Source organism: Lepisosteus oculatus, chromosome 20 (genome assembly GCF_040954835.1).
Source record: "Lepisosteus oculatus isolate fLepOcu1 chromosome 20, fLepOcu1.hap2, whole genome shotgun sequence".
Taxonomy (NCBI): Eukaryota; Metazoa; Chordata; class Actinopteri; order Semionotiformes; family Lepisosteidae; genus Lepisosteus; species Lepisosteus oculatus.
In genome coordinates, this window is record NC_090715.1 from 15,926,001 (window position 1) to 15,940,223 (window position 14,223).

Sequence of the window (14,223 nt, forward strand, 5' to 3'; positions counted from 1 at the left end):
TTGCATTTGATAAACGTTTTTTTTTTTAATTCTTAAAAGGAAAATATCAAAATAAGAAAAAAAGGAAACAGTTTGTCATCTCAGCATTTTATGAACATCCCCATTTTAAAAAATAATGTGTCGGTCCCCATTCCTGTTCATTATTTTCTAGTGAGGAAACCGTTACAAATGTTACACCAGCCAGTGTGTTTCATCTGCGTGCTCTTAGTGGAAAACCCCAGAGTACTGTCCTTCACAGTCCTGGCATTCGAGATACTGCCGACCCAGGCCAGCCGGTCCACCAGGAGTTCGCCCACTGGACAGCTGCACACAGGGTCCAGGACACGCAGTGGACACAGGCCGGAGTGTAGAATAATCCCTACATGGCGTGTCGCTGGCAGAGCCCCCCAGGAAGCCGTCTTTCTGCTCATCAGACTTGATTCTCGCTCAGGGGTTCAGGGTGTCTCAGAGGCAGCAGTATAAACCCCAGGTCTGACCCAGCATCTGTGGCACCGAGACCTCTTCACAAGAGAAAGGGAAGACCCTGTTTCGCCGTCACCGGGGAGGGGCCAGGCTCGCGTGGAAAAACCCCCGGACGCTCTGCGCCGCCGCTGCGCCCACGGCGGCCTCCAGCTGCTGCGCCGTGGCGTTGCTCAGCTGGTGAATGCTGGGGAAGTGTCTGAGCAGGGCCAGAGCTTTCACCCTGCCCACACCAGGGATCTGCTGAACCAGGGCCAGGACCACAGGCTCGCACAGCTTGGCTGCCTTTTTCCTCAGGAAAGGGTTCCGACTCTCCTCCTTACTCTCATCGTGGACCTACAGGGGACACATCCCAATGTCACTCAGAGCTCAGCTGCACTGGGATTCGTTATTAACTCCATTCACTCCTATTTCATTAAATCCATGTTAAATCTACTGGTTATGCTGGGCAAGCAAAAGCATCTAGATATTTTCAGTAGGCACGGAGGTCAATACAGGTTCGCAGTGATTAATCCCAGCTGACAGTGGGCACAAGGCAGGATACGCCTTAGACAGAATGACAATACAGAGAGGACAGATTAAGCTAGACTAGAGATCATGGACAATCCGTACAGAAAGTGCACCAGGCCAGAATCAAACTCAGGATCCAAGAGGTGTGAAGCAGTAACTATATGCTATGACACCACGCCATGCACAAGTGAAAGGATTTTGTCACAAATGTTAAGAATTCCAGTCAAGTCCAAATACACACCACTGCGTGCAGTCAAACACCATCAAGTACTCCATGTCACACACAAAAGGCTGAGCCCCAACAATGCGCTCCGGTTTTTACATGCTCCCGTGACACTTGGCACACAGTTACACGAACATACTTTCCTTATTTAGATCAGTCTGCACTGCAAGAATTATCATAATCTCCTTGCTGGGACTGGCCTGCTTACAAAGCCTAAAAAATGAACCCAGTGTAGTCCAGTTCTCACCATTCAGGGCCACTGTATGCTAAAACCTTGGCTCACCGTATTAGCAAAGATTAGAACTTACAAGCTGGGCAATGAGCTGGGAGGCTTCAGACTGGCTGGCAACAGGAAGCAGGGTCAGCCCCAGTTCGAACACCACGAACTTCTGAACGGCTGGGAAATACTGCTCACTCAGCCGCGTCTTCTCCACAACTATAATCCCGTGAAGCTTGCTGGCCTTGAAGAAACCAGAACACAGAACAGGCAACCAACATCCAGCTGCAATTCCCCAAATCTCCAGCTGACAGAAACGTCAAATAAAAAAAAACACAATGTCTTGTCTTTATGGTAATAACTGTGTGCCTGTAAGCTGATGTTAGTTGGAAAAGTAAGGAGTATATTAACTTGTTAATTACTCGCACACTTCTGTCTATCGACTGCTTTGAATAACCCTTTTCTGGCAGCCCAGTGTAGCTTTGAAGGGAGTGTTGCTGAAACTACTTGACTTGAAGGCTTAGCACAGGTGTGTCTTGGTCACATCAGGTCTCCACAGACTTTGTGGTTGACCTTCACCAGCACTCGAATCCAACAGGCTTCGCATGCAAGCTCTTGGGCGTCCCCTTACTTTTCTAAACTGGACAAGCTTCCTCCTGTAGCCATTTCCTGCCACCAGGCCACTTTCGGACACGTACAGCACACAGCTGTGGTCAGACAGGTGGAAGTCCACCAGGCCCAGCCCCTCTTCAAAGATTGCTTTCAACTTTCCTGAACACAACGACATAAAAAAGACGTCAGCAAAGGAGAGAAGGGGATTATGAATAGTATTTATAATACTGCTTTAGGCGAGGAGATGTCATCAGAAGTTATTATGGATTACTGACTGATTGCTTGATATTCTATGCTTTTTAACCGCATAACGAGTTGTTTTAACTTTTACTGCACAGAAGCAAGGAGTGCACGAAGATCAAGGAGACCCCCTAACGGCAAAATCTGGAAGCGCTTAAAAGCGGTCTGGTGGTTTCTGCTGACACGGGAAGTTATGAGGATGGCCATCACTGTAAGCAATTAGAAGTCGGCGTTCAACTCTATTTTTTACGGACTGGGCAGAATGCACGTAAAAGACAGATAATATACAACTAAAAAAGTGCACGGCGTTGTTTTGCGCGGCTCACCCTGAAAGCCCTGCACGATGGCAGAGCCCCTCCACCTCTCGTTGACGATCACATGGCCGTAGGGGGGCGCTGCTCCTATCCGCACTGGAGTGCCCTCCATCGGTGCCGCCATCAGGCCCCTTCTCCCTGCAAACCAACGCGACACTTAACACGCTACCAAAGGCAACGATACACTAATGTGTGTATCCGAATCTCCCACAGCCCGCTCTTTCAGATCATGCAATCATATGTGCAAGGCGAGATCCTTGACGCTGCTGGATGTGGGAAGTGGCGTTTTAGCTGCCTTAATACGTGAAGACTCGCATTAAACCTCCAGCTAACACAGCTAAATGCGGAGGAAATCCTCAAGAACTTAAGGCACATATCCTAGATTCTGTATCGAGGGGTTCATGTCCCCAATACAAAATCCTCAGGGATTTCCGTGTCTGCTCGGTCAAAACAATGCATGCATTCCTTAGTGTATAACTGCGCTCTTTGAAAATACTAATCATTCAGTGTGGACCCACAATAACTATATTATCACACGTCCCTTACACAAAATGTCTGAAAAAGCTCAATGTGCTGGAGTTATACTTCGCCAAAGAGGAAACTGAGTAATTCATCCTGAATAACTTGCGAGACGGGTCCCTTCCCAACTCCGAGCACGGATGTCTTACGCTATTTCACCTTTTACAACGTCCCTTCACGATCTTCGTTTGAACCGTGTAAACGTGGGTAAATACGGCAGCTTGTTGACGTCGGAGCTTCAAAAACCCCGAAGTAAAAAAACACCGATTGGCTGAACCCGCCCGGAAACAGCAGCGTGGATATGAGCTCCCCCCAGAAACATCAAAGTGAATTGATGTTCTTGTGAATCAGACTTGCATGTAATTCGGTACTGTTAAAGCATTTACTCATTTCTCTTACGCAGCTTTGAATTCTTTCTAAACTCCAAGCCCTTTTGTGTCCCCCTCCCTTTAAAGAAATAAAACACTGGACAGACGCTTTGACCTATTACTGGGAGAGCAGGTTAAGCCAATCAAAGACGAGCTCTGTCGTTTCAAAGCAGAAAACGCTGAGGCCAGAAACGGACGGCGTTGCTAAGAGGATTAAAACTGAGTTCTGATTGGGCCCTTGAAGTGCTCCCAGCCAATCACGTTGAGCGTTGCAAGAGGGTGGTGTGGAGCGAGAAAGCGTCTAGTTACAGCAATGTTGAACTGCTATTCCTTAGAAGTTACTTGTTTTTATTCATTTTTTAATTTGTTGCTGCTAGCAAAATCTTCAATTCCATCTGATTGTTCTCCTCCGACTATTCTGCAAACAGAAGAGCTAGCTAAGGCGAAATTTCGGCTCCAAGCCTTGTAGTAGTTAACTTTGCAAATATGTCCAAATTTAGCTTTAGGAGAAGCGACAAAATGGCATTTGTAAGTAGTGTACCTGAATATGAATGTACAATTCTGTTTCAAAGATTTCGTCATTACGCAATGATTTTTCTCAGTTTTTTTTCTTTGACTTGCCTGTACACATGTTGTTGTTTTTTTTAATTAGTCTGTTATGAATTACTCCATTATTTTTCTACGTGGCGTTTCAAAGGATTTTCTTCGCTGTACTGTTGTAACACACGTAGATGATGAACCGTTTGCAACACAGTGACGCTTTCGATGCATATTTGGTTACAGTTCTCTTAGATTTCTCTGAATATCCAAGAGTTTAGTATCTCGTGTCGTTTCATTGTCTGATTTACTACGGTTGTGAGGGGGAAGGATGAGATATTTGGTCGTAAATTTCCAGATTGAATCGGCTGATTTGATTGTGATGTCGGAATCATTCCTCTGGCCTCTCGTTACCGGTTCTTATAGCTCGGGCTAATATACTGGTCAGAAGATGGCGATGAACAGTGTTTAGTGGTGTAAACATGCAGGTTACACGTATGAACATGTTATCTTAATTCTTGTGTATGTAAAAATTGGAATCAGCGTTGTTTTAGATATGCATTTTTTGTGTCCATCTGGATTCATTATTGCTGCTTACACATACAAGCACAGAAAATTACTTTTCGTCTGGCTCGGATGGTCTACAAACAGTAGCGTACCGTACCTATTCAATTCAAGCTTTATTGTCCCCTAGGGGAAATTTGTTTTACAGCATAGTCAAACACAACACATTGACAAATAAACATCACCAAAAGGGAAGTGAATCCAGTAGTGTTAAAGGAGATAAGAAACAAGAGCCAAGGTAGTTACTTTGCATTGTTGAAGAGTGTAATTGCAGTGGGAATGAAAGATTTCCTGAGTCTGTTCGTTTTACACCCGGGGGCACAGAGGCGTCTCCCAGATGGGAGAAGTGTGAATTCGCAATGTAGATGCAGATGCTTTGCTTTAGAAGTAGTTGGTTCACACCTGATTACACTAACTCACACCCTGATCACCCCTCATTCCCCTAATGTCCAACTCATTTGCTTTGATGGCATTATTTTGTTCTGATTTCAGCCGTGTGTTCATCTGCCTGTCTCTAACACTGTTCTTCATGGTCTGTTTAGAAACACATAGCTCATGGCTTGATCCCTGCTGCCACTATTGGTCCTAGACCTGCAGTCCCCCGTACCCCTCCCCCTCGCAGTCCATACCCCTCTCCAGAAAGACCCAGGTATCTGTTTGACGTTTTATCACTTTTTTTTGTTTGTTGTGTATTTAAATGCTGTCCTGTTTCCATTTAGTTTTCATTATCACTGGGGCTTTGCAATCCATGTAAGTTTCCCAAAATAAAAGACAGTAAAAGCAGTTCATTATGTCATCCTTACATTTCACAGTAATTGTGGCTGTCCGGTTTTGTTTTATTGTGTTACTTGCACACAAACAATTTGGAATGTTAAATGTTTAAAGGTCAGCTTGTGAATTATTTTAATTGATCATTTCATAACTGCAGTATCCTTGTTATCCATTCCACAATGAGTAATCAAAGGCCGATTCCTTTCCTGGAAAGTCATTATCCAATGGCACTCATCTGGATATTTAAATATTCAGTCACTAAATAACAGGAGAAATCATGTCTGAAGGTTTCACCTTACATGGTCAAAATTAAGTTTTCAGTGGCTGAAGGGTAGAAGACTCTAATGGATGTAGAAACAATATGTTGTTTCAGTCTGGATCATGAGTTAAGAAAACTGTCCCAGCTCAACATCCCCTCACGAAATTTGTCCTGGCTCAATCTGAGCATGTTGGCTGGAAAAGCCTCAGAATCCTCATGGTCTAAGAAGGTTCAGGGCCTAAGGTTCTTTGAATTCTAGTGCACAATGTGTCTGAGCACACTATCGTAGTAGTTCTAAAATTAGCTTATGATGGGTTTGATTTCTAAGAATCTTATCTACACTCTTTGACACAACGCTCTGTGTTTGTCCCTCATTTGAATCCATTTTTAGGTCTGCTCTGGCAGCTGCCATTTTGGCTTCAACACTAACAGGGCGCACAGTGGCCATTCCGCCTCTCCGGCAGAGATCCTACTCGGAGAGTGACTGCTCCTACTCCGAGAACAGGAGCACCGTGGACCCCTATGCTACTACTGCTGAGCTGACGGGGTAACAAAGTCGCCCTCTGCTAACCAGAACGATGGAACTCACACTTTACTGAAAATACTGATCTAATCGGTGTTGATTCTAGTTGTTTGTCCTGTTGTGGCACTAGAAAATTGTGCCTTGATATAAACCCATCTGGACAATATTGAGGCAAAAGAAGAAATGGACGACCTGCTTTTTTATTTTATTTTTATTTGCGGATTGGGATATTAGGTGGTCATATTTTATCTGTGGAAGTGAACATTAGTTTTATTTTAAAGGTAGAATTTGCATTTCTCTATTTTCCAACAACATTAAAATATGGCAAACACATGAGACGGAGCCGCCTTTGTAAGCGTTTCTCAACTAGATAAGGTGATGTTTAATGAAAATGTGCCCAGCAGAGCTTGGGCTGTAAATTCCTAAACAGGTTCATTTATTTCATCCTTTAACCATGACAAGCTGTTTGTTTCATTATGCCTTTTAATATATATTAGTACACACAGTACTGAATCAACATTTAATTTCTGAATTATGATTTGGTGATAAACATTGTTTTACAGTAAGTGCAGATTTTGAAGGACATGGTTTTTATAGCATTGTGTTGTTGCCATACTGTCCTTAGGAACAGGTGGAATGAGTCAATGGATGGTAGACCCCGCTTGCCCTCTCCCACACACACGGATGAAGACTATGAAGAAGAAGAGGAAAATGCAGAAAATGAGGTGCATTCAGACTCTGATGAAGGACATGTGTACCACTCTATAGAAATGGAGGATAAGAGCCCAATTCAAGATGCTGTTTATGCTGTTCCGCTCAAAAAGGTATTTCCATTTTATTTGTATACTGAGACTCAGAATGAACTTATTATTATTTTTAACTTTATTAATAAAGTGTTTGTAACGTTTGAAACATCAAGAGTTTTGGATGTTGCTTGAATGTTTGGGTAACTTTTCGATTACTTCATCATTGATGACTGACCGCGATGTATTCAAGTGACTTTGCCTGTTTCATAAGCAGTATATTAACTCATCAGTGAGAGAGCTGATCAAGCTCAGATGATGTGGTGATTTCACCAGTTTAATGACAAGCCAGGTGCAAAACAAGAAAAACACAGAAGCGAACCAGTTTTCCTCGTTTATCAAGAGATCAGCTTTGCCTTTGTCATTTTTTTTTTTGCCTTTGTCAACACAGCAGTGCCACCAATGGCTTTGTGTTACTGCTGTGTTGGAACAGCACCTCAGGTGGACTCAAAGGCAGTGGCGTCTTTAGAGAAGAGTCATGTTTTTTGTAGACCATGCTGGTGGATGGATGTCAGCGAGTGTTGCAGACAAGCAGAATGATGCACTAGTTCTTGTGCAGAGTAGACAAAGCGATGGTGGGGATCAAGAGCAGTGTTCAGGGCTGTAGTGATTTGTCAATACAGATTTCAGCTGTAGTGATTGATTGCAGCCTGACTGCCTGGCTCTGTTTTGATCAAGTCCTGGGACCTCATCTGCTACCCTTCCTATGGGCTTCTCCTGACATGATAACATTAAAACAGGACAGTACATATCCTTTTGTCGCTTGTGTCCCTTTGTGGCTTTCTTGTGAGATGAGAATATGTCAGTTATGTTGTGGATGTCCAACCTGCCAGGCTGAGCCCCCTTGATGATTTGTGGGATTAGCTGAGACATTTTTGCGGCACCTAGGGCTCAGAAAGCAGTGAAGAGGAACCAGCTGGCCCAGACTCATGAGAGCAATGGGACAGAATTCAACAAGACAGCATCTCCAACCTGGTGCACAGCAAGTGTCACAGATGTGTAGCTTGTGTGACCTCTGCCAGGGGTCTCACATGTTGCTACTTGCCTGTGACTTTCACAGAAAACCCCTCTGTCGATCTGCCCCGTTGATCAGCTTCCTCATCTCATGTCTGTTCAACAACTAATTAGTGCACCTGTTACATAAAGCTTTTTGCTGATAATAATTTAGTGAAATTGTTACAGTTGTAAGCAACATTTATTTTAATGTTTATTATTATCCTACCTGTATTGTAGGTTCTGTTTATTCCTTTTCATTGCTTATGCATATTTTTCTTATTTTGTGTCAGAACATGATAAGAATCGAACTTCCTAAATTTAAGCCTGATTATTTGAGAGTGAGATATCTTAATTTCACATTAATTTTTAAATGCCCTTAGGTGGATTCTTTCATTAACCAAAAGGTGGCGCTACACCTTCAATATTTTGGCAAAAAACCCCTGAAATATAGCTCTTTTGTGATGTTATGTTCTAGCAGGATGCATGTCTCTAGGTGTGACTGATATAATGCAGCAGATCTTATTGTTTGAGCATGCTGTACTCAGTGTTTTAAAGCTTTTGCAGGCTTTAAGGTACCATACTCAGTGTTTTAAAGCTTTTGCAGGCTTTAAGGTACCAATCAAATTTATTTAATTTTCTTCATTGCTTGTATAATTTGCAAATGTTACTAATACGGGAGTGAATACAGCTGATAATTTAGAAACTTAGCTGAATACCTGAAATCTTCATGGAGTAACCCAATAGATGGTTATATAAAGCAGAACTGCAGAAATTAATTTGATTAATAAAAAGTAGCATAACTAAGTTTAGATGAATGCAAAAAAAATTAAAATGATGAGAGGTTTTGCAAAAACTACTTCAAAAACATTTATGGTATGTGGAATTCAAAATTACACCTGCAGTAAGGAGCTTGACTTGTGTATTAACCATGACAAAGCAGCCTTTGTCTCTGACAGGTGGTTATTGCATTCCTGTAATTTAGAGGCATTTTTAAGGAAATATTGAAAGGACTTGTGCCTGTCTTTGGGTAGATTAATACAACATTTTGGAAAACAAGTTGAGTCTCCTCCTTCACCTTTTTTTAAATAGATGATCTCAAAATTTAGCAACTATTGATATCATTATTGGTGGGAATCCCCAGCAGAGAATTAACCTCTGCATGGATTTGGATGGTAAAATATCCTGTGTGGTTAATACAGATTGCACTGAACTGCATTTATTTAATTTCCATGCTTGTCATTTAACAACAGTGGGCAGGGTTGATAATTCCTTTTTCTGCGTCATGGACATTCAGCCCAACAGAACAGTAATTTCTCCAATCTTGTGATGGAGCCATCCTTTGTCCTAAAGTCACTTATACGTGGTAAAGTTTGTGACAACCCCCAAAATTATCCCAGAATGAAAGGGTGTGAGATTAGATTAGATTAGATTAGATCACTTTATTGGCCATATACAATTTCTTGCATTAGGAATTTGTCTTTTCGCATACCCCAGCTTGCTCTGGGGACACACAGGCACACTAGACGGGGAGAGAGAAGCTGGGGGTCAGAGCGCTGGGTCAGCCATTTATATGGTGGATATATGAGGTGGATATAACAGGATCTGTCTCAGGGTATGCACACTTTGGCACTTTTTAGAGATGCAAATAAACCTAGCCAGCATTTCTGTGGAAGGTGGGAGGAAAGGGGTGCACCTGGCAAGACCATGCACAGACCTGGGCAGGGCACGCACAGGGCACAAGAAGGCACCAAGGGCCGCCACACCATCGTTCTTTTCTTTGGGACTGATGCTTTTGAAAAAGTTCTCATTCATTAATCCCTGGGATTTCTTTCAGTGCTGTTGCATACTGTACGTGAATTTACTTGTACATGTTCAGTTAGTTACACAAAGTCTGCACATCTACTAACTCGGATGTAGCTTCAGCCATTGCTTAGTGAATGTGTACAGTTGCAAAACTAAGTATCCACCATCATAAACAAAATTGGTCTTATATGTCAGAAGAAATGACTGAACTATACAGACTTAGATACAGATCAATTTGATTTTTCCCTGATGTGACACACAGCTGTTCTACTGCATATTATACGATATTTTAACAAACATTATGCATAAAAACATAACAATTTACATAGTTCTAACTAGGGTGGCTTCTGTTTGCTGATTGACCAGTGTCAGGAGGTTTCCAAGGTAGCTTCCTTCACCTTCCTAGAGTTAGAGATGTGCTATTATTAGGCTTTGTATTTCCAAGGAGACCATGTACAGTACATACACGCAAAGCTAGGCAATTATTAAAGTATACACCACATGTTCAGGTTGCGAATGACTGGGAATAGGTGCCTGTTGAAAATAACGTCTGCATCCATACAGCTAATTGGAACTCGTATTGTAACAGCAAGCGTATCCCCACATGTGAAATTGACTTCTGCTTTTTATTATACATAGGCTTTCTTTGCAAATTTAAATCTGTGTGTATGTTTTATATTAATAAAAAGCAGAATGATTGGGACATGATCTTATTATTGTGGTGTTATGAGAGTTGTTTATTGACGAGAAAATCTCTTCTTTGTTTTTTTGTGATGTTTCAAATGGATAAAAGGTCGGTTTTTGCTGTTTACATTTTATGTGACAAATCCCACCTTTTGCAGTGGTGCAGTTTATCACCAGAGTTTAAAGACAGAGTTTAAAGACATCTCATCAAAGAAGCCTTAGGTCGCTGCTGTTGTGGCACTCTTCTCTTCTGATCAGAAATTCCAGAAGCCATTGTCCTGGTATGGTGATGGGGCGCACAGTGCTGTAGGAGGTTCCATCCTTCAGAGGAGACCTTAAACCGAGGTGCCGTGGCACGTCTCAGAACAGCCCTCTGGTTAATTCTCACTCTGTACCTGTTCTTGCACTTGTATAATCCCTGCTGAGCACCGCTCATGTGAGTCTTCTCTTGTGTCCTTTGGGATGAAAAGCAATAAATAAAGGCAAGCAAGTGTCATCCATTGAAAATTGTTCTCAATATTAAATGACTAGAGTTGGTGCCCTGAGATGGACTGGAAGCCTGTCCAGGATGTTTCCTGCTTTGCTTTCATTGCTTGCTGGGACAGGCTCTGGCTCCCCTGTGACGCTGTATTGGATAGAGTGGTTAGAAAATGGATGGAAGGATTAGATTTGGTGTTATTTTTTTCTTCTCTGAAACAATGCATGATCTATAAATATGTTTGCCATTGAATTGTGTAATATAGATGTACTAGGCGGTGTTAAAACGTTTTTAATGATCACGGCCTTTTTTGGAACCACCATTTGTAAATAAATACAGATGTAACTCTTTAGCAGTAAGTAGTAAGATTTGACCGCCTTTTCTTTCTTTAAAAATGTGGAAGGGTCTTTGCTTTCCTGGATTTTTAATCATTGATGGGAAAGAATAGCAACAGTATGTGTCTCACATACACTCAGTGACATCAACAGTGGATGGGAGCTTAGCTGACATTGATCAGCCATGTAATAACAAGTGTTTATCTTTCATGTTTTACACATAAGAAGAAATCAATTGTTTTACAGATTGGTTTAGGATTGCCTTTAACATTGATCACAAAAGACATTCTGTGAAGTATTTGCTCTGTCTAGTAAAGAAAAAGCAGTAGTTTTCACTGGTGTAAAGTTGTTGTTTTTTCAGTGAAGGTCACCCTTTACCAGTCAAGTCATGGACCGTATGCCTTCCAGTTATTTGTGACCTTATGGTCTTTAGCTCGAATGCCAGTGTTATTGCTTTCCTAGGATCTGCTCTTTAAACAATTAAACTCCCTTCTGTTTTGATGGGGTTGTGCAGTTCTCTAATCCCTGCATCCATCTGGCCAAAGATTAGCTATGATGATAATAGCTACTATTGTTAGGAAGAATATATTACAAGTTACTCAGAGCACTGGTGTTATAAGGCCTACTGGGAAATGTTTCAGCCTTTCACAATACACTTATGATGCTTTTCAGAAGGTGGAGAAAGAGTGTTATAATCTTCATTGCCTGTATTTTCTGTTCTGCTTTAGTGAATCTTCAACAGAAGAATGTTAGTTGCACCAAAGTCATATGAAATCATATGACTATATTCAGCAGTGTAAATGGAAACAGTCTTTAAAGAGTAAAAAAAAAATATTTCAATGCAGGTTGTTCTTTGGCATAAAAGTATGTGTTGGAGAATTTAGAGATGCTAACAGAAGATGGCATAGATCAGAATTGCATTTGCCTTACAAATAGGCCTCTGAGTGTTGTGCAGAGCTAATGAAGTGCTGCCTTGATAACCAATCGATTAATCTGCTTTTCAGTGTTTTGGTAGATCAGTTACTGTAATTAGCAGATCAATAAGCCTCTAAGCTGGAAGAGAAATCAAAAGATCTAAACACCCGAAGTTATGAAACCTGCACAACATTAAATAATTTGATTATCTTGACATTAGTAATCGCACCATGAAAATCTTGAGTCATATACTGTATGCATCTTTCTACTTTCTGGTAATTGCAATTAAAAGCCAAAGAGATTCTAAATGACAAAATAAGAAGAGGTATTGGCAGTTGTGAAGTGAGAACATATGTTGCTTGATGCAGTGTCTGACTGCTACCATTTATTCATAATGTTGTTTCAGAGTGTGTCAGGAAGGATAGGGTTGTTTATACATTACTGCCAAGAGGCAGATGGAGTGATGCAGCAAAACATAATTAAAATGGGGCACGTCTTCAAGTGCTGTTAGAGAAAGCGTGAGAAACAATGAATTGCACATCTACTTTATGAATAAATTAATTTCTAAAAGACAAATGGATAGAAATGAAATGTCAAGATTAAGACAAGAATCTTGTTAAACAAGATTAGACCAGAAGCTCTAGTCTCAACTGGATTCACCAAAATGTTGTGGGGAATGTCCTTCTGCCTTCTGACCAATTGCAATAAGAGAATGTTAGAAAATATTACATTTAATTTTAGTATATTAGTTTCCCATGTGATGTTCTTGCTTTGTTGTCAGATTACTTTCTATATTGACTCTTCATCACAAATTACTGCTGGAAAGACTATTGAAAATTAGATGGATACAGGTGTTGCCACAGCTGTTTGGAGCACAGATCTGAACCTTTATTTCTGTTGGACCTCTGTAAATCTGATATAACTGTATATCAGTTTTGTGTCTTACAGCCTCTTTAGCAGGAAAGACAGAAAGTTGAATCTGCAACACTATATAACTGGGAAAAAATGTCTGTTGATAAAAACTGCTCCTTCAACAACAGACTGTGGTCACTGTGGTCTAAACGAATCTTTAAGTTCATGATCGAGTTCTCAAGCTTCCATTTTCCTGTTGCTCTCCAGAAGGCTCCCCCCACGTCCGAGAGAAGCAGCACGACGGACTGCTCTGCTGTTGGGGTGTTGTCTGCTGGTTTCCTAAGCGAGCCACAGCCGACAGAAGGTCAGTGCAAAGCTGCACAGCTGGAATCGCTGTTGAATACACATTGTTGTTATGGCTCGGTCGCTCAGGCCTGTATAAAATGTTATTGAGGTTGAGATCAGCTATTCAGTTAGTTATAGAACTGTGGTCCAGATCCTTGCAGAAGTGCATTATTGCCTTAATGTGTACTGTATATCTTTACCTGATGATACACTGTCTGATAATCACAGGGGCTTTGGAAAGAACATCACCTCCACAAGGAAATTGCTAAGTAATCCCATATTAATTATATTCATTATGAAATAATTGTCCTTCAGCTCACACTGGCTTAGCATTACTAGCAATATTGGTACTGTTATTGAATTTCCAACAGTCCCTGAACATGATTGGCAATGCCTAGAAATACAGGCATCATAAATAAATAACAATAGAAACAAGTAATTCTTTTAGCTTTGCTTCCTTGTATTAGGGTACCCTTAACTATTAGAATTACCAAGGGCTGCAGACTGTTTAGTCATAAATTAAACATTCTATGTCTGTCTGCGAAGTGTTTCTACAGGTTTTACTAGGTGTTAATTCTGAAATTATCCAAAAATAAATATTTGTGTGAAAGAATCCTTTTCTTATTTCAGAGAACATTACAGTTCAAGAGAGAGCAGTTCAGAAGGTAAGGGATTTAAAATATTTTTTTCCTACTGAAATCCATTATATTTGTTGGGATCGGGTTAATTTGAAACATTATTTGCTTTTTTAAAAAAAATCCAGTTTCTCAGTTTTTCTAAAGTCTTATTTATTATGAATGCCATGATGTAGGGAAGAGTGATATGCTTGATTGCACAACTGGCTCTTTTACATGGGCATTTATATACGTTGCTTGAAGTAATTCATCTTTGAGGAG

At 41.1% G+C, this 14,223-nt stretch overlaps 2 protein-coding genes across 7 annotated transcripts in view; one reads left to right on the forward strand and one right to left on the reverse strand.

The window, feature by feature from the left end:
- Positions 1-3,634, reverse strand: faap24 (FA core complex associated protein 24). 3 transcript variants are annotated; one of them, XM_015368015.2, is made up of 5 exons: positions 3,244-3,634; positions 2,588-2,713; positions 2,041-2,180; positions 1,501-1,653; positions 1-795 (listed from the first exon to the last, which is right to left on the reverse strand). In XM_015368015.2, exons 2-5 carry the CDS (start codon positions 2,697-2,699, stop codon positions 535-537), a joined length of 666 nt encoding a protein of 221 aa, XP_015223501.2. In that variant the 5' UTR covers positions 2,700-2,713; positions 3,244-3,634; the 3' UTR covers positions 1-534. The 3 variants fall into 3 exon arrangements, with proteins under 3 accessions (XP_015223501.2, XP_015223499.2, XP_015223502.2); XM_015368013.2 differs by having other exon boundaries at positions 3,254-3,633; XM_015368016.2 differs by lacking the exon at positions 3,244-3,634 and adding an exon at positions 3,122-3,227.
- Positions 3,635-3,758: 124 nt separating this feature from the next.
- Positions 3,759-14,223, forward strand: part of cep89 (centrosomal protein 89) — an 84,493-nt gene continuing 74,028 nt past the window's right edge. For 2 of the 4 annotated variants that reach the window (XM_015368241.2, XM_015368244.2), the window contains exons 1-6: positions 3,759-3,990; positions 5,106-5,212; positions 5,985-6,140; positions 6,742-6,940; positions 13,250-13,346; positions 13,958-13,992. In XM_015368241.2, the coding sequence (XP_015223727.2) occupies positions 3,949-3,990; positions 5,106-5,212; positions 5,985-6,140; positions 6,742-6,940; positions 13,250-13,346; positions 13,958-13,992 (636 nt within the window). In that variant the 5' untranslated portion in view covers positions 3,759-3,948. The other 2 variants (XM_069181169.1, XM_015368245.2) reach the window with 2 other exon arrangements.